The sequence below is a fragment of the Arachis duranensis genome, chromosome 4, assembly GCF_000817695.3.
Source record: "Arachis duranensis cultivar V14167 chromosome 4, aradu.V14167.gnm2.J7QH, whole genome shotgun sequence".
Taxonomy (NCBI): Eukaryota; Viridiplantae; Streptophyta; class Magnoliopsida; order Fabales; family Fabaceae; genus Arachis; species Arachis duranensis.
In genome coordinates this window covers 76,051,015-76,069,451 of record NC_029775.3, presented here as the reverse complement: position 1 = coordinate 76,069,451, position 18,437 = coordinate 76,051,015, and the positions used below count along the sequence as shown (strand labels likewise).

The window sequence follows — 18,437 nt, the reverse complement described above, 5'->3', positions numbered from 1 at the left end:
TTTTTTTTAATGTCTTCTTGTAGCAGAATGGTCCACGAATTGGATGCAGAGGATGAAGAGAATTTTAACGTCTCCGAGGATAGCGAGAATTGTGATGCAACGGTATGAGTGGCTTTGGTGTATAATTTTGTAGGTTGTATAGTAATTGTAATTTAGGATTGTTAGTGGTAACCTTAACTAGTTAGGTTGTCTATGTGCAGGAGACGCTGGTGGATACAGGGATGGAGGCAGAGGTAGAGGAGTTGGAGATAGAATCACCGGATGAATGACACGGTGAGCAAAATGGCAGGGCTGAACATGTAATGCTAAGTCGTGCACAGATATTAGAGATGGAGTTCGCTAACTCGGATGAGGCGTGTCGTTTCTATGAGCAATACAGTCGAGCAAAGGGTTTTGCCATGCGACAAGGGAAGAAAATGAAGAATAGGAAGGGTGAAATTGTTCGCTACACGTACCTGTGCAATAGAGAAGGATTTAGACACAGAAAATGGCTTCAGATGCAAGATCGAAAGAGGGAGCACAAGGTTGTAACCCGCTGCGGGTGTCAGGCTGAGATGAGGATAAAGCGGAAAGCCGATAGCACCAGTTGGTATGTGTGTCGTTTTGTGGATGAGCATAACCACGACCTTCTTCCAGCAAAGTTTGTGTCATACCTACCAGCTTACAGGAAAATATCAGATGTTGATGTAGCCCACATCGAAAGTTTGAGGCAAGTTGGGATTTCAATTCCAAAAATTTATGAGTCTATTGCTGCCCAGGCGGGGGGGTTTAACCTAGTTTCATTCACGAAGAGAGATATGTATAATGTGGTTAGGCGGCAACGTGCAATGCACTGCGGCGATGTGAATGCCGCATTACGGTATTTCAATTCTTGTGCAAGGGCAGATGAGAACATGTATTGGCAATACCAGGTTGGGGATGAGCAACAAATGTGTGATCTGTTTTGGAGTAACGGCTGTAGTCAACATGATTACAAAATATTTGGTGATGTTTTGGCATTTGATGCGACGTATGGGCGAAACAAGTATAATCTGCCGGTGATTGTGTTTTCTGGGGTGAACCACCACAACCAAACATGTGTCTTCGACGTAGCCATGGTGTCTTCTGAAACACAAGCGGCATATGTGTGGGTGTTGGGAAGGTTTTTGGAGTGCATGGGAGGGAAATCGCCTAAGGTAGTTATTACTGATGGGGATAGAGCAATGCGGCTTGCCATTCAGGAAGTGTTTCCAGAGGCTCATCACAGGCTTTGTGCATGGCACCTACTGAAAAATGCAACTGTGAATGTGTGTAAGCCTCGCTTCACAACTCTGCTTAGAAATTGCATGCTAGCTGATGTTGAGGTTGAGGAGTTTGAGAGGCAATGGGATGCAATGATGGATGAATGTGGGGTGTGGGAAGTAGAATGGGTAAAGGATTTATATGCTAAGAAGATGTCATGGGCAACGGCGTACATACGTGGATGCTTTTATGCTGGGCTGAGGACAACATCTCGGTGTGAGTCACTGCATGCAAAAATGGGGAGGTTTGTGGAAAAGCGATACGGAATCTTGGAGTTTGTGACGAACTTCCAACGGTGTGTTGATTTCCTAAGGAATAATGAGGAGGAGCTTGACTTTAGGTCATTGTATGGGAGCCCCGTGCTCCAAACTCAGTTTCCAGAGCTAGAGAAGTCTGGTGCATTGAACTACACAAAGGAAATATTTGTGCGTTTTAGAGATGCCCTGAAGAGAAGCGTGCGGATTACTATTGTAGAGTGCAACAAATTGGAAGATCGGACGGTTTATGTGACACAGAAGTATCGTAGGCCACAATTCCAGTGGACTGTTGCCCACCATTTTCGAGAGGATTCCTTTTTTTGTAGTTGCCTGAGATTTGAGTCGTTCGGACTACCTTGTGTGCACATACTTGCGGTGTTGGTACAGTTGGACATAGGTTGTCTTCCAAAAAGCATAGTGTTGAAACGCTGGTCAAAGACTGCAAAAGTTGAGCTGGAGGGGTCTTCCCTCATGAACGAAGAGGGGGATGCGAATGCAGTATACAAGGTGCGAATGGGTGCTTTCCTACAGCATTGTAAACGGCTGGCAAGAGTTGCGTGTATACGAGAGAATGATTTCAAGAGTTCTTTGGAGAAGATAGTTGAAGAGACCGTTTTCTTGGAAATGAAGAATGGTGTTGGGACTGCCGGCAGGTGTAGCGTTGATGGCGCAGAAGAAGGAGTGCGCGATCCCGTGACGGTTCAGAGTGAGGGAACCGGGCGTGGACAAGAGCCTTTTGGGTGTCGGGGAAGAAAGCGGCGCAAGTGCAGCACCTGTGGTGTAGTTGGTCATCGCCGAACTCATTGCCCGAGCGGTCCACCAAGTCAGCCAACATGTAGCCAAGACCCGACAGAAGATATTGTACCCCATAGTGAATCACAGAGCCATGCCCCGATACGTACATTGACTAACCTTTCTAGTAGGAAAAGTTTGTGTTCATGATGTGCTATATGGATGTCAAATATTTTTCTTGGCAAACCAGCTGAATATACTAAGTAGTTTTGTAGTGAATGACTAAATAACCTTCTCGGACTCACTGCGTGGCATACACAAAGCTGCAGTATGAGTATTGGTTCAAAATGGCAGATCCCTCTTTGTTAATGGATTGATTGGTGGGTCCGTTAATTAAGTAGATGATAAAGATCCATTTCATATGCATGCAATAACACTGACATAAAGTGGGGAATTTGATCCTAATTTCGTTGTGGTTCGTAGGTGGCCGGCGATGAAGACCAAAGCCAAAGAGGTAGCAAGACCGTGCGTGTGATTGCAAGCCCGTTGACCGATAACTACAGTCCAGCAGGTGGAGTTCATGTTGTTGGGAAGTAAACTGTAGTAGAATGTTTGTCTACTAATTGGCTAATTTCTCTTGTAAATTGATCCATATGTCTGTGATTGCGGTAAGTTATGTTCTTGAATAGGATAGAATAGCTAAGGGAGAACTTTTCTATGTATTCATTTTTACTATGAAGTTCTTAATATTCAGCAAAACTTATGACCAGAACTTGTTTGTTTGGCAAAACAGCTGCCCTAAAAAGTTATGTTCTGGATTAGGATAGAATAGCTAATGGAGAACTTTTCTATGTATTCATTTTTACTAGGATGTTATTAGCATTCAGCAGAAGTTATGACCAGAACTTGTTTGTTTTGCAAAACAGCTGCCCTGAAAACCGTGCAATATAAAATTGACAGCTTGATTATGAGTTACGTCCTTATTTTTAGCTTCTTGATGCATTATATTGTTGCAGGATATGTGTAGTTTACCACTAGACAATTGATGGGTGAAAGAATACTGAAAGCCTGAAACATTGTTACTAAATTAAAGCTCCTAATGCCTTTAGGTAAATAAAGGAAGAGTTGACATCACTAACTTTTTATTCAGTTAGAATAAATTTCCGTTTCTAACAAGGGAACATTAACCCATCATGCAGAAAAATCATAAAAAACTTATGTAAAAGTTGATATCCAGCAAACATTTCACTAGTTAAATAAAACAAGTCAAAAGATAGACAATCAATTAGGCAATGTTGTTGACAATAGCACAATTAGAGATGTCAGGTCACAAAAAAAACCATATATATAGAAGTAGGAGTTTGCGCCAACAAGAGTCTGGTTGTCATAAGACTAGTCGGTAATTACATGTAGTGTCACATGAAATGTTGATAACTGTTCGACAACTGGGATGAATTACATGGGTTCCCTAAGTTAGGCAACTAAAATTAGGCCACCCTCTAGTTACATGTGTGGCCATGTTTTAGTTGCAACAAAAAATCCTTAAATTAGTTTTATAGACCAACCTAAACTGCACTACGCCAAATGCAAGCTGGCCATGCTGACATTGTACAAAATATTTACCAAAATGCAATAGTAACTTGTTCCAACATTATACATAGTGACAAGTCACCGAATCAAAAAATGGAGCATCTATAGCGGTCCGAATGCAGCAAACTACATGTTTTACATGCTGCCCCTGCTCACCGAATCCTTGTCATTACAGGATGTGATAACTCGCCAAACAACCTCAGCCTTGCAGTTGATGAACCCACGGCACTGGTTGACATCCGAGTGAACAATGTTTAAGGCAGCCCTCATGCGCATGTGCTCGCTGTTCCCCTGAAACAATTGCAACCAAAGAATGGGTTACTAATACAAAAGCAAGGTTTGCATGTTGCCTTAACTCTCTTTGCAATTATGTTAACATGGAAGTTGGCTACCAGCAACAACTAACAAAAGAAATAAGGTCAGGAGGAGGTTGGTTCACGGACCATGTGGCGGAATAATTTAGTAGAGAAGCCCCCATTGTGTTGTAGCCAGTATAAACACCATATTGCAGATTCTGCGCTACATAAAGTTTTGAAATAATTTAATAGTTGATGAAATTGTTAACACCAGGCAAAATTAAAAAAATTCATTTTTTTGAGGCAGTGTGTATGAGTAACTTGTCCCGATCTTTTGGTAGACCCTGTGGGTATATGAAGTGTCCCCAATTGGAGGGGTCAGGGTTTGTGTGGCGGAAGTTAATGAGGTTCCTGCTGTGGACGAACATTTTCCCCAAAGCATGACACTACATAAAATAGGAAGAAACAAGTCAACCCATGAATGGCGTCCGGAAGGAATGAAAACTGACGTTACCGAATAAAATAGTAAATGAAGTATAGCTCACGATCTTATTCATGTTGGACTCCCTTCGTACAATGCTCTCCGAAGACCGGTTCACATCTAGGGCGTATATTTTCGATGCCTTAACGTCCAGCAGCATAACATACCAGGCGTCTCCGACTTCCCAAATTGGCACAAACACCTGACCCGGACAAGCAATGAAGGCAAGATAGCACTTCAGCCTCAGTGTGTATATACGCAGAATGCCTTTTTCTAAAAAAAATGGATGACAACCTTATTTTATTAAACAACAAGCTTACATGTTCCAGGTTTTCGGTTTGAGGCATCCAACGTCCCTCAGAACTGTTCTGCAATTGTGAGATGGGAGCATCGGCAAGCACAGCAGTAGCAAAGTCATACGGAAAGTACCAAATCCTTGCTGCCTTGTTTCTCATGGCCTTTAGTGATGCTATCATGGCAGATGTATTGATGAGCTGTAACCATGTAAGGAAAAACAGCATTTACGACCACAGTATTTTTTGGATCTAGAAAGTGTGTGTCGTGTTATTACGTTAGCTGTGCATGTGTTTCGACAAGTGTGCAAGAAGTAGATGTACTCACATCTGGGTGGGGTGTGTATGGGGGGCCAAAGAGATGAATACCCCCCTAACGATCTGAAACCCACCGAACTCGAACAAGACCTCCCTGCAGATGAAGTTGAAAATATCCAAATCGTTAGGGTTAGTATCATGTATAAGTAGAAACAATTGAATTCTCGAAAAATGCAACACCTGAAACTAACGAAAGAGATTCTAGTGACATAAGCATGCAGTGATGTTTAGCTTGTAAACATGGAAAAATATTGGAGAGAATCCAAACCCAATCCGTAACCAAGAAAGAAAAAAAGGAAACAGCGATTTAAGTATTCTGGAATCTATAAACAAATGATAAAATTACATTCACGACGTTGTCAGAATTATTTTAACCAACCTCAGAGCAGCCAAGAAAAAAGTCCACCACATTAATTGGACAAATTTGTCAACATAGGAAAATCATAAACTCAGCAGCTCCAGAAGTCAGAAAGTAAGTTTCTTCATTTCGAAATAGCAAACAAAATAGTAAAAAATTACAGAACATCTGCACAACAACAGCACACCAGAACTTAAGTTGAATTAAGTAACTTAACAATCTAAGCACATTTAAGCCAAAGCATTCTCTAACATCACATAATTAAAAAGAGAAACGCTCAGCACTGAACAACAAAGAGCCAAAAATCACATAACATTAGCCAAGAAGACACAAACCAGAGTGCCAGACGGCATAGCCATAGTGAGCAGATCCATTCAATGAAAAATACAGTTTGATAGCATACTAACTAAAAAAGAAACACGAACGCCGGGGACTAGTTCTGAGGTATGTGACACAATCAGTATTAATCACCAAGTTAAATTACAATCACTTCTTTAGGGTACGACCACATAATTTATCATCAAGAAACTTCAACCAACTTTAAGAACAAGAAAGAATTAGAAGCACGTACAAACCAGTAACAATTTATCGCATTCAATTTTTCATGAATCAGTTGCAGGATTCGCGTTGGGTTAAAGGGAGGGTCCTTGAGCACGACGACATAGCTTGATCGAAAACCGACCCCGGTGAACCAGGCCGCGAAATTGCCACCAATGGAGGCCCGATGAAGGACGGGGTTGTGTTTTGGAGAGAAAGTAGGATAGTATGTAGGAGACCGAGGTTTGAATAATGGGCCTCGAGAGGGGGCCGATGGCTTGTTGGCACTCTGTACTACAACCTTGCTCTTCTTTTTTAAACATGCACGCAAAAACGATGCCGTCTCATACAAACCGGTGGTTGTACAATGGAAGGGGAGGTAGGTTGGAATGGCTTCGCGAAGGAGGGGAAGTGAGGGAGCAAGCCTTCTGCATCTGGATTCTGCAGGTCACGAAGGAGTTCGTTTCGGGGCTCAGGACTGAGTAATTGGGTTAGGGTGCAACATCTTGAAAGCCCAACTTTTGGATCGGGATTCCAAAAAATTATAACAAAAATATTTTTTATCTTTGAAATTCATGTTTACAATAATTTCTTGTTCTCTTGAAATGACTCTTATGTAAAATTTAATCATTTTGTAATGAAAGTGAAATATAAACTTGTAATACAATGAAATATCCTTAAATGAAAAAGATGTTTTAGTGTTTTCTTAAAAATGACACCAAAAAAAAATTTTATTTAAGTTTTAAAAAGAGTACATCTGTCATCTAAATTGAGTACTATAGTCTTGTTAAGGTCGAATTCGAATTTGTCGTTCCTAAAAATTGCACACAATATGAATTTAACGTATACAAATATTTAAAAAAAAAAAGTTTTTTAGATGAAGCTGAAAATGTTATCTTCTTATTTTAAAAATAATTTGTATGAGTATTTTAATTTTGTGACATTTTAAATTTACAATTTTGAATACAATTAAGTATATTATATTGTAAAATGGTTTTTAAATTTCTTAGCGTAAATGCTAAAAACAACATGTTTTCGGTATTTTAATGGCTAACTTTATAATGTAAAACCTTTTTAATTTTATATTAAAATTTAAAGTTTCTAATAACTCAAATAAATTATTTATTCATATTAAATGTATAATAGCAATATGAAATATTTTTACGTAAAGAATGTTTTGGTATTTTAAATGTAACGCTAATTTGCAAATATTTTAGTTCTCTAATATGAATTATATAGATATTTTAATATTTTAAAATAGAAATAAAAATTTATGTTATCATACAGATAGAAAATATCAAAAATAAAAACCTTTGTTCTTAATATCTAACGAATTCTTTCATTTTTTTTAAACAAGTTATCAAAAGGATAAACTTTGCTTTCAACTATTTCATGAACTTGTTACTTATTCTAATAGACCCTTTTATAATTAGTACTACTCTAAACTAAAGAAATACGAATTACATGTTTAAATGAGCCCAATATGCCAAAAAAAATTACACTCCACTAAACCACTATCATTAGCTTCGTCCTACTGTTCCTTGATAATGTGGTCCGAAATTTTGTTAACCCTACCTTTATCCAGTCAAAGTTTAGTGGGCTTATTTCAGGCCGTTGCTTCGTTCTTGTTTATATATTGTCCTTTGGGCCAACCGTTGTTGTTGGCCATTTTGGGTGGTTGATTGAAATCTAATCACGAGATTTATGTTCGGCGAAGTAAGTAAAAAACGAATGGCTGCTAACGGAATACAGTAACCTCTCAGGTGCAGGACACAACTATTGTGAATGTGTGTGATAGTGTTTATTGTAACCGCGGGAGGTGTGTCTAGGGGCTTACTCAACATTTGGAATCGGATCATCTTCTTTGTGTTGGAAAATATATGTCGCCAACTTGCACTCATCTTTCGATAATCCCTTTCCAAGAGTTGGCCGAAAGTACATATTAAAACTCTGAAAAGAAAAATTCATGCAGGTCAAAGGAAAATTCGTTAGCCTCATTCATTGTAAATGGAATATGCATGCTAGACGTGAAGCATTAACATGGAATATACCATCGGAACAGCCGGGAGGCTTGCATCCACATTGGTGGTTGACCGGCGGCTCTTGCTGCTAGCAACTTGGCGGATCATTGGGCGCCGTTTGACCCCAGTTGTGGGGCTCTCGGCGGCAGGCGGCTGAGGTTCAGAAGAGGCCGCGTAGTCATGGGTGTCATTTCCACATGGTCAAGCCGGGGGAGCATCTCCGGTTTTCGTGTCGGAGGTGTGGAGATATACAAACCAGCAACCTGTGTGGTACGTTCAAACTGACTCCACACTGGAGGGCTCCATAGATCCTGCATAGAGTTCGTTACGACATACTACGCAAAGCATACGAGGCTATGGATTCAAAAGCAATATGAAATATTTTTACCTTCCATATTGGACTACCGAGTCGTTCCCCTGGGATGGCAGCTTCGTTGGAGGACGTCTTTGGAGTGCCTACAGCCCAGTGTGGGGAGGAGGACTGCCCTGAAGATACGATCTGACTGGCGGTGGACATTTTGCCCTGTGTCGAAGGCAACCCTTCTATGACAACAACATCATCTTCTGCGGGGGAGTTAGGAACAAAAATGTCCAACAATGAGTTGTCAGCTGACTGTTCCTTACGGATCTCCTTCCCTTTATCCGCTGAGGATTTCACACATTTGGTTGTCCCATGTTCATGAAGCTTCTCACCATGCCCAGATGGGTGTGCTGTCATTTCTTGCACCTTTTTGTTACTACAACTCCCTATGAGATCCAACCCATCACTCCTTTTGTGTTCCCTGTTAGGCCTTGGAACCATCACAATTTGATGGTAGTCATCATAGTGAGTTTGAATCATTTGAAGGATCTGAAGGAGCATTCCCTCCGACAGGTCCGATTTGCTCTCCAACTTTGCTATGTGAGCGTCCACATTGGCCACCTTTAGCTCGATGCCCTGCAGAATGTAGCACACAACTATTCAGAGTTTAACACGTAAGTTAGAAGCCACAAATAAAGACAAATGCCTTCATGGTCGGGTGTAAAGGGACCTTCCCGCATAAGAAACATGTGTCGCATTTGTATTTAGGTTTTTGCTTTTCAAGAAGGTAGCGACACATGCTTGGTAAGTGGGGTCCACAAGAGACAGAAACCAAAACTCAGCGCAGCAGAATACTTCATGGGGTTTCACTCACTGCCACTGCTTGTTGTTAACTCGGCATGAGGGTAGTAAACACATACACCTACACAATGTTCAACCCAGGTAGGGTCTCCACACATACCTCAGCCAAATCAACTAGGCGGCCAACTAAGTCTTTCTCCTTATTTGTGACAACATCACCACCACCATCGGCTGGCTCGAACAACTGCTCCAGCGGAGACTGTTAAGGTATCAACATGAGGTTAGCATGTGAGACTCTTTCAATCTATCTTAACTCACAAAAATAGACACTACCAACCACGACTACACTCTAAGCACCCACTTCAGTAACACCAACAACAAAACACAAATAACAAAAGTGAAGTCACCAAGACAAACCAGCTCAACACTATGCTCCAAGTTCATGCTGTTATCCTGAATGGTACCAAGGACATCATGGGTGTCAACGCGGAGCCCGTCATTGACCCTACAGGAAAACAAAAATCAAAATTTTAACTCACAAAGATACCATTTTACCAATGTGATCAAGATAATGGCAGAGAAACTATCACCGGCCATGTACGTGGCTTACCCGACACCAGCGGAAGGATCCTGAGAATCTATAAAAAAACGGGTCGAAGGTTTCCATTTCTCAACTCAGAGTGTTTGCGGGGATGATAGTGTTAAGACCGTCTCCAATTTAAAATAAACACAGCTTTGTGTCCATTAAACCTCTAGGGATTTGAGCATAAATGGGATATGATGTGACTGTCACCTATCGATGTCATCAAAAGGGTAAAAGGGAGGGTAATCACTCCGCTTTTTTATTCCTTTAGTGTATTTTGATGCGTGGAACACCTGTGGGCCTTCATCCTTCCTGTTTCTACTCAATTCCACAAGAAACGTTAATTCACCAATTAATTGGATCTGACGGCGTTGGCTTTAGTTCACTTTGCCCATCTTGGCCTCTGATATCCTGATCAGTGGAGGGTAAGACATCAATCAGGGCTATTGTACTACCAATTTTGTTTACACAAGTTTTTCGCCCATTAACACCAATATTCACTAACATCACTCGCCGAACCACCTAAGGGTTACACACACCATAACAGATTCCTCCATGCGTGGCATGAATTTGTGAACATTTAGGGTCATGGAAATTTAAAGGTTTCAACCAATACTCCAACCCATTCGTTGCTCCTAAACCATTCTTACTAAAGCCAACATACTAACCCCTGTCACAGAGACTGGTAGGCGATTGAGGCCAAGACACATGCGTTTTCCTTAGAACTGTTAACCCTAAAGTCACACAACACATGCTCAGCTTATCCACCGTTATGGAGATGGGCCGTAACTTTGGGTCCATTGGGGATACGACTCAATCCAGAATTCTGGTTTAAAAAAAAGTTAAAACCCAAATGTCCTAGGTCCATATGCTACAATTATCATCCACTAAATGTTCCTCATCTTCACATTTCTGTTCCTTTGGAGAATGAGAATGGATACGTCTTTCGATGAACAACTGCGTCTCCTATGGTAGGCAAATCACTCTCATCTGTCATAGAGGGTAGCCTGTCTCTTCCTTGCTCTCTGTTTCAGACCCACGTGCTCGGTCTGCATCTATGCTTTCGGGGTCCCTGGTGGATACACATATCAATTTTTAAAGGAGTGACCACAAATTCATTTTGAAATTTCAAAATGACGTATAAAGGAGACCAGTAAAAAATAGCGCAAGTTTCGTTAACAAGATTCATCGCAACTAATCCCCCGATGAATAAGACCACATGCAGAAAAAAAATAAAAAATATCGTTACAATCGACTATAATCATTCACACGCCCACATGGGATTTCCTTCCTATCTAATTTATTTTTTTTTCCCAAAGATCAATAATGTTTTTTATAACAAAACTATAAGCCACATTTCACTACCATCAAAATTAAAGTTTCAAAACATGGAACAACCGAACTAAAATTTTGTGTCAAACCTAAATTTTTTCGATCATAAGTACCTGGTTTAAATACAAACGTTTTGATCGACAAAACTAGCCTCACACGTACCTACTATAAGAGACATGTCGATGCAAAAGTAACGGTTTACAACGAAATGTTGCATCCAATTCATTTTGCAAAGTTATGATCCAACTGTGCGCTAAGTATGTCTTCAACACAAATTTATGTTTGGAAATGTTTACATAAAACTGCATAATGTCAAAAATTATAAAACAATAGCTTAGAGTATACAACTTATAATCGCTTTTCAACAAGAATGTACCCCAAGCAAGCAACAACTTAAACAATATTGTTAATTATCTCATTCTTGAAGGGAACGTATTTAATTAGACGTTATTAATTACCTTAACAATAAATTTAATATTTCTTAACTAAAATAACAGTAACATTTAAAAGTTGTCATTTTTTTTTAGCTTTCAAGAAGAAAAAATTTGTTTACTCTAAAAAAAGTTCTTCTTAGCGTTGTACTCTTTTTCTAGTACTCTGAATAACGTTATTCTTAATGGTATTTGAGAATTCAGCGTGTCTGATTTTATTCTTATATGGTATTATAATTTATATCTTAAAAAAAAGGTTAAAACATTATATGGCTAAATTTTAAAATACCAAACCAACTTTTTTAGGCATTTACCTTAAAAATTAAAATACCATTTCAGACTAAAATTTGCTTAGTCGTATTAGAAATTGTTAATTTAACATTCGACACGGTTAAAATATTCATATAACTAATTTTTAAAATAATAAAATAACATTTTAAGGTTGATCCAAAAAAAATTTGAAATACCATTATAGATTAAATTTATGTTGTTTGATCGTATTAGAACCGAAAAATTTGAATTCAATTTTAACAAAACTAAAAAACTCATTTTAATTGACTAATATACTCTTTTTAAAGGTAAAATAAAAATAAATTTTTTTAGTTAATTTTAAAAAATACGAAAATATCTTCTAGATATCAAGCTAGTTGACTGTATTAGAAATTAATATTCCAATTTCATTATTAAAAGACTGAAATATACCTAAAATTCATTTTAGGAGAATCAAAATTTTCCAAACTTCAATTCTTAATAGACATAATTTTTTTTATAATTATAATACATTTTATTATTATTCATATTAATCACCTACATTAATTGTTATTATTATAATAATTACTATTACTTCTATTATTGTTACTTGTTATGACTAGCACATATTTAAACTAAAATGTTTTACACCTTTTAATAAAATTGTTTTAATCAACGAGCAAGTGATTTAACTTTGCATGTTACTCAACATCAATTTCTACTGCCAAAAACGTCAACCCTATTTCCGCTAGAGCCATGTCCAATCTTAGTCACACTCTCCATGCTTTGTCAGAAAGAGTAGAATAGATCTTCATTCTCTACCAATACCATCTACATCATACACCCATTTGAAAATCTAAAAATTTTATCCTTGCACCCTTGCATACGCTACACATTCTTCTTATTCATTCTAGTTACTCCTATATAATTGCCATTTTGACGCCAGCGCTGTGGAGGCCACACACAAACCACAAACAAAAAAGAATTCACCCACACGGACCACATGGAACCAACACCAGACTATTATTGCGTCTTTGCCGGTTGGGTGCCTGGGATCTACACTTCCTTCGAAGAGGTTCAGGAACAGATCAATGACTTCCATGCTCCATCTTGGTGTAAGTTTGCAACTCTTGATAATGCCGACAAAGCATGGGTCCTCTTCTTTGGCGACGGGGACTACAATCATGGTCTAAGCCGCATTAACAATGGCTTGGCGCCAGAGCCAGTTACCCTGGACCATTATCGTGAAAAACAGCGTGTCGCATTGCGAGCCCTGCATGAACGGTTTCGCCGCGAGGACCAGATCCCCCTTCCTCACTACCTGCGAGGTAAGTTCCAGTCAGACCTAAACTGCTTTACATTCATACTCTAAATCACATTTTGTTGCTGCCAGCACCTAATACTCCTCCTTTGTTTTCGTAGCCGATGACCTAGCCCCCATAAAACCCTCCAACGCTCACCTTCTCACCTTCAGTATGAGAAAACTGCTTAGTGATGCATGTGACAGGCTTGAAATTCCGGAACCCCTGTACTGACTCATCACAAAAACTTTCCGCGATGGTCGCACATGTTATCGCCACCTCGTCTCACTGGTCCATCCCCCCTATCAACAACCTTTGGTCGAGTTTGGTCGGATAGCGTTCGACGTCGATACCAGCATAGAAGACGCGGCGAGAAGGACACTACGCGCACTATGTGCCCGCCTAGAAGTCGTCGTCGACGACTACAACTACGATATTGTTCAGGCTTTGACGGACAAATATGCTAACCTAGCCAATCACTTTCGCAACAGCGGGCTAAAAGGAAAGATGAAAGTCGCACACTCACACGACGACACCGAAGAACCCCCAGAAAAGGTATTTGACCTTGATGCCATCACATACCGCAGGATGGGTGCATCCAGCTCCGCCATCCCACCCGAATCGGACTAGTCTTTCTCGGCACATCCTGCTCCAACTGCATCTCCACCCCATCTAAGTATAGGTTCTCGCACCTTAAGTCGTTTCTCTTCTATGTTACATGTCGTTCTTCCAGTCCAGTCGTCCCCTCCATATGTTTACCTTCACTATTTCTCCTGATGCCAGTTTCTGTCTTCAAACTTCTGCTTGTTTCTACCAATGCTTTTATTGTCATGCAATGCTAATCACGCTGTAACAATATTTTCTGATTGTCATGACTTTTGGCATAGGTTTACGATTTTTATGATATCTCATTCTTAACCATCATCTCTTTTAAAATTTGGTAATAGCTGGACAAAATAACACCTTAAGTTGTACTAAATGTAACCATTCCTCCCTACTTAAGTGCTATTTACAATATATTAAAGTTTAATCATACCAAAATAATTACCTACTTTACTCCTTTATTTCTTTTAATTTTATTTTAATCATATTTCATGAAGACCACTTATTTGGAATTTTTTTATAGAAATATCCATTACCTATCAACTACAAATTTTAATAAACAAAAATAATTCCGAATTTACATGAATATTAAAAAAAAGTTGCAACAACAAAACCATCTTTTTTTCTCGTCTTATTTCTGCAAATACCATATAATTCACTTTCAGGAAAAATCAATAATTTTTTTTAAAACATTTTCATGCACATGATAAATCAAGGATAAATCAATCAAAAGTAAGACTTGCTTCGACTTAATTTACTCACATTTTTCCCTTTGAAATGTACCTGACAAAATTTAACTTACATTAAAAACACTCATCCGTTGTGTGGTGTTATTATGATTTTTTTCTCACATAAAATAAAAAATTATCCTTCACGTACTCATATAAGTCATTCTAATTAATTGATCAAGAACGTCACACAATTTTAAGAAAATTAATTTAAATTAAAAGATTATACCACAATAAATAACATATTTCAAACTAATTAATCTTTTTAAAAATCAACTTAAACATTTCAAACAAAAAAAAAACATTTAAATTGGTAACAACATATATTAACTTAACTCTATATTTAAGAAAGGTCAAAATTGTACTAAATAATACCTAACTTTTAACTTTCACGAATTTTTTTCTGCAAAAATATTTTCACGAAATAAAACCGCTTTCACAATTTTTGTGAACCATACTTATTTAAAACAAAGCAAAAAAGGGAAACCACATGTTACCCACTCAATACAATTTTTTTGAAACACACTCATTCGCAACAGTCCAAACCAGCATTTTTTTTATAGAATTGAACTGGCCCAAACCATATAATATGGCCCAATCATAGAGGAGAAGCAACCAAAAACGCAACTCGCCCAAAACCTGATTGGCTCCACTCAGCTTCGCCATATCACTCCCGCACAGCTTCCAAGCATCAACTTACTATGGGCAAACATGCCAACCGCTTTCTCCCACAACCCATAACTTTCCAAACCCGTTGAGGACCCACCATGCATATTACACACTCTCCTTCACGAAAGACCGCATACCTCCAATCCAGCCCGTCCAATTTTTTTAATTTATATATGTATGGTTGAATAGCGCGGAATATCACGTTCCGCACCGCCACAGCGGCATACCTGAACACTTTCCAAACATTTATTGAAGGAAAGAATGTATACTTTTAACCAATAGTAGGTAAGTCAGTTTGGACTAGTCATGCTAATTCCAAAATCAGCCACCAATCAATATAAGGACATTTGATTATGCTGTACTAAAAATATTTAATTATATTATTTGAAACCTTTGATTATTTTACTTATGATTAGTTGCCAATTTTTATATTCATATAGATTTTTTCTTACCGGACTAAACTAATTCCAGTATCCCGTTAAACCTTGATCATCCTAAAAAAGTTAAGGAATATATAGCAGGAAAGATTCCAATGCAACTCTCTTACCAACCTAACAAATGAATACTAATATTTTCAACAACTCAAATATAGAGGCCACAAACTCAGATATAGATTCTTAAAAAAAAAAAATAAAACGCAGCAGCAAAATCTAATCCAACAAAGATAGGATAATCCAAGAAACTTTTGAATGCAAGTACCATCACAATCATATTAAATTATCAACCAGAACAAGTATGGAAAGAGATTAACATAACCTACGATTTGTGAAAAGGAGCAGCGGACCCTTCAATGGTGTCGTTAATCAGATCTCCTTTAGCGAACCTCCTCCAGCGAACCTACTTTAAACAAACGGCACCAGCAATCCTTATTTTTGTTTCTTTTTCTACGGTGAACTAATGACAGAAAGGGAGATAGTGGGGATAGTGGGGCTGCAAAAGGCGCTGCGCGCGTTTTATGTTTTTGACTTTTAGCGCTTTTTTAAAATTAGATATAGTATAATTTTTTGAAATTTTTGTGTTATTATTTTTAAATTTAAAATTTATATTTTTTTTAAAATAAGAATTAAAATTTTAGTAAAATTTGAAATAAAAAACCACAAGCAACAAAAATAAAAGGCAAATTAAAAACCATCGAGTTCAAGAACAAAAAAAACCATAAAGGTTGGAACAACAAGAAATGAATCAGCAACTCACTAATTAAAACAAAAACCAAGAAAAATAATAACTGAATAATTAATAAAATAATGAAGAAGGAAAATAAATCACCTAAGTTTTTTCAGATGCTCTGAAAATCAAATAGGAGGGTGAGGGAGCTGAAGCTTTCATGCTCGATGGAGATGGCTGAATGGAGGGATGCACAGCGGCGGATGAGAGGCTGCAACAGCGGGGAAATGGCGGCTGAGTGGAGGCTCGAACAGGCGACAGAACACAGGCGTTTGGATGACGCTGGAGCTGCGTGCACCGCGACAGAGCAGACGTGACAACGGTGGTGGCTGGACAGGTTGAAGAACGGCGACGAGATGGAGATTGCATGTTCTTCTCTGCTGCGATTGAAGCAAGTCAAGCACCGTTGTGCTCTCAGAAGTTTTGGGAGTGAGGTCAAATAGTTGAGGGCAAGAGAAGTTAGGGTGTTTTGGTTTTGCTATCTTTATTTCTTCTGATTGCTAACTAAAACAGCATCGTGTATTTGTATGGTTTTTTTCTTTATTTTTTCTTTTTTAAGATGTATATAAATATAATTTAAATTAACTATTTAATCAATCCAAGGAAAATAAACTAATTTGTCTTATTGATTGTATGGTTAATTATATTTATATATTCGATTAAATTGAAGTCAGAATTACATTAATATTCAACAAATTAAATAAAGACAGCAAAATTAAATGGATATTCAACTAAATTTTGAATAAAAAATTCGGCTACGACAGTCCATTATTTTTAATACAATATAATGTTAATAACTTATTATAAAATTATAATATAATATTATTATTCTTTTGACAATTATGATTATTATTGAATTTTTTTTTATGATTTACTATTAGAAATTTAACATGTTCTATTGGTATATAAGTTATTAAAATTATTAAATTCATTTATAAATTCTAATTAATTAATAACTTTTATTTTTATTTATTTTAATTATTTATTTGATATGATAATTTATCTCATAAAATTTGTTTTATATATTACTCTTTTTTTCATCTATAGCATCATGATTTTAAAAATTAACTATATTATAACATACCATTTAATTAGGATATATATAAGGAACAGAATTAATATTTTTTAAAGTGTTATTTTAAATTAATTTGTCAAAAGATACTTCAAAAGAAAAAAGAGTAATTACAATTTTAATATTTTATTGGAGATGTTTATTTTAAGTTATTAGTTTAATGTAATTTTAGATTTTTATAATTAAAATTAAATTCAAAAATAATTTTAAGTAAGTAATCACAAATCAAGGAGCAGAATAGTGTTATATTATCGTCAGATTCATAATTAGAGTTGTTGCTTCTAATGTTTTATCCATGAAGTTATGATGTAATGGGATCGGTTTATTCTTATTTTCTTCGTTGCAATTTTTTTCTTTTTTTTGTTTTTTAGAAACCTAATTCTAATTTGGTATTCAAATTAATGCAAATTGATATGATCGGTCCAGATTTAGTCACAAAAATATACTGTAAACTACCATTTGTACCCACGAAAGTTGAATACGCTGACATATGTACCCATAGAAAAAAAGAAATTACCATTTGTACCCATAAAAAATTATTTTTACAGGCAAAATTATCCAAACCCTAAAAAATTATCTAAAATCCCTAAATTACCATTCTCTCCACACTATCATCTCTTTCCTCCCTCCTCTCTCTCAATGTTCTCAGCCACCCAATCCCAGCATCAACCACAAACCACCTCTCACTCTCCTCATCATCGTTCACCCTTCTCCGCTAGCAACGTCGCAGACCTCCGCCAGCCCAGGAGCACCGCGCCAGCTTCTCCTCGCCACCGCGCCAGCTTTTTGGCCTTGAAATTCAGCTGAGACGCTTCGAATCCGGGAAGCCACTGCATCAGATTTAGTAGCTCCCTCTCCTTCACGTCCTCCGGAAGCCCTGTGATGAATATCGTTCGAACCTAACCCAACACACAAATTACTTTCCCATTTTTCAAGCAAGAAAGTTGTAAGAAGGTGAAAAGGAGAGCTACCTCTTCGGTGGGGTGGGGAGGAGCAGGGGGAGCAAGTGCAGCGGCAGGAGATGGCGGAGGGGGGAGAA

General features: G+C 37.8%; 1 protein-coding gene across 1 annotated transcript; it reads left to right on the top strand.

The window, feature by feature from the left end:
- The first annotated feature begins 329 nt into the window (after positions 1–329).
- Positions 330–2,867, top strand: LOC107466741 (protein FAR1-RELATED SEQUENCE 5-like). Its single transcript, XM_052260570.1, has 2 exons — positions 330–2,399; positions 2,754–2,867. The coding sequence occupies exons 1-2, from the start codon at positions 330–332 to the stop codon at positions 2,865–2,867; spliced, it is 2,184 nt and encodes a 727-aa protein (XP_052116530.1).
- The last annotated feature ends 15,570 nt before the right edge of the window (positions 2,868–18,437 follow it).

Coding starts and splice junctions, on each gene's coding strand:
- LOC107466741 (XM_052260570.1), top strand. CDS start 330: ATGGAGTTCGCTAACTCGGATGAGGCGTGTCGTTTCTATGAGCAATAC. Junction 2,400..2,753: donor AAGACCCGACAGAAGATATT/GTACCCCATAGT, acceptor TGTGGTTCGTAG/GTGGCCGGCGATGAAGACCA.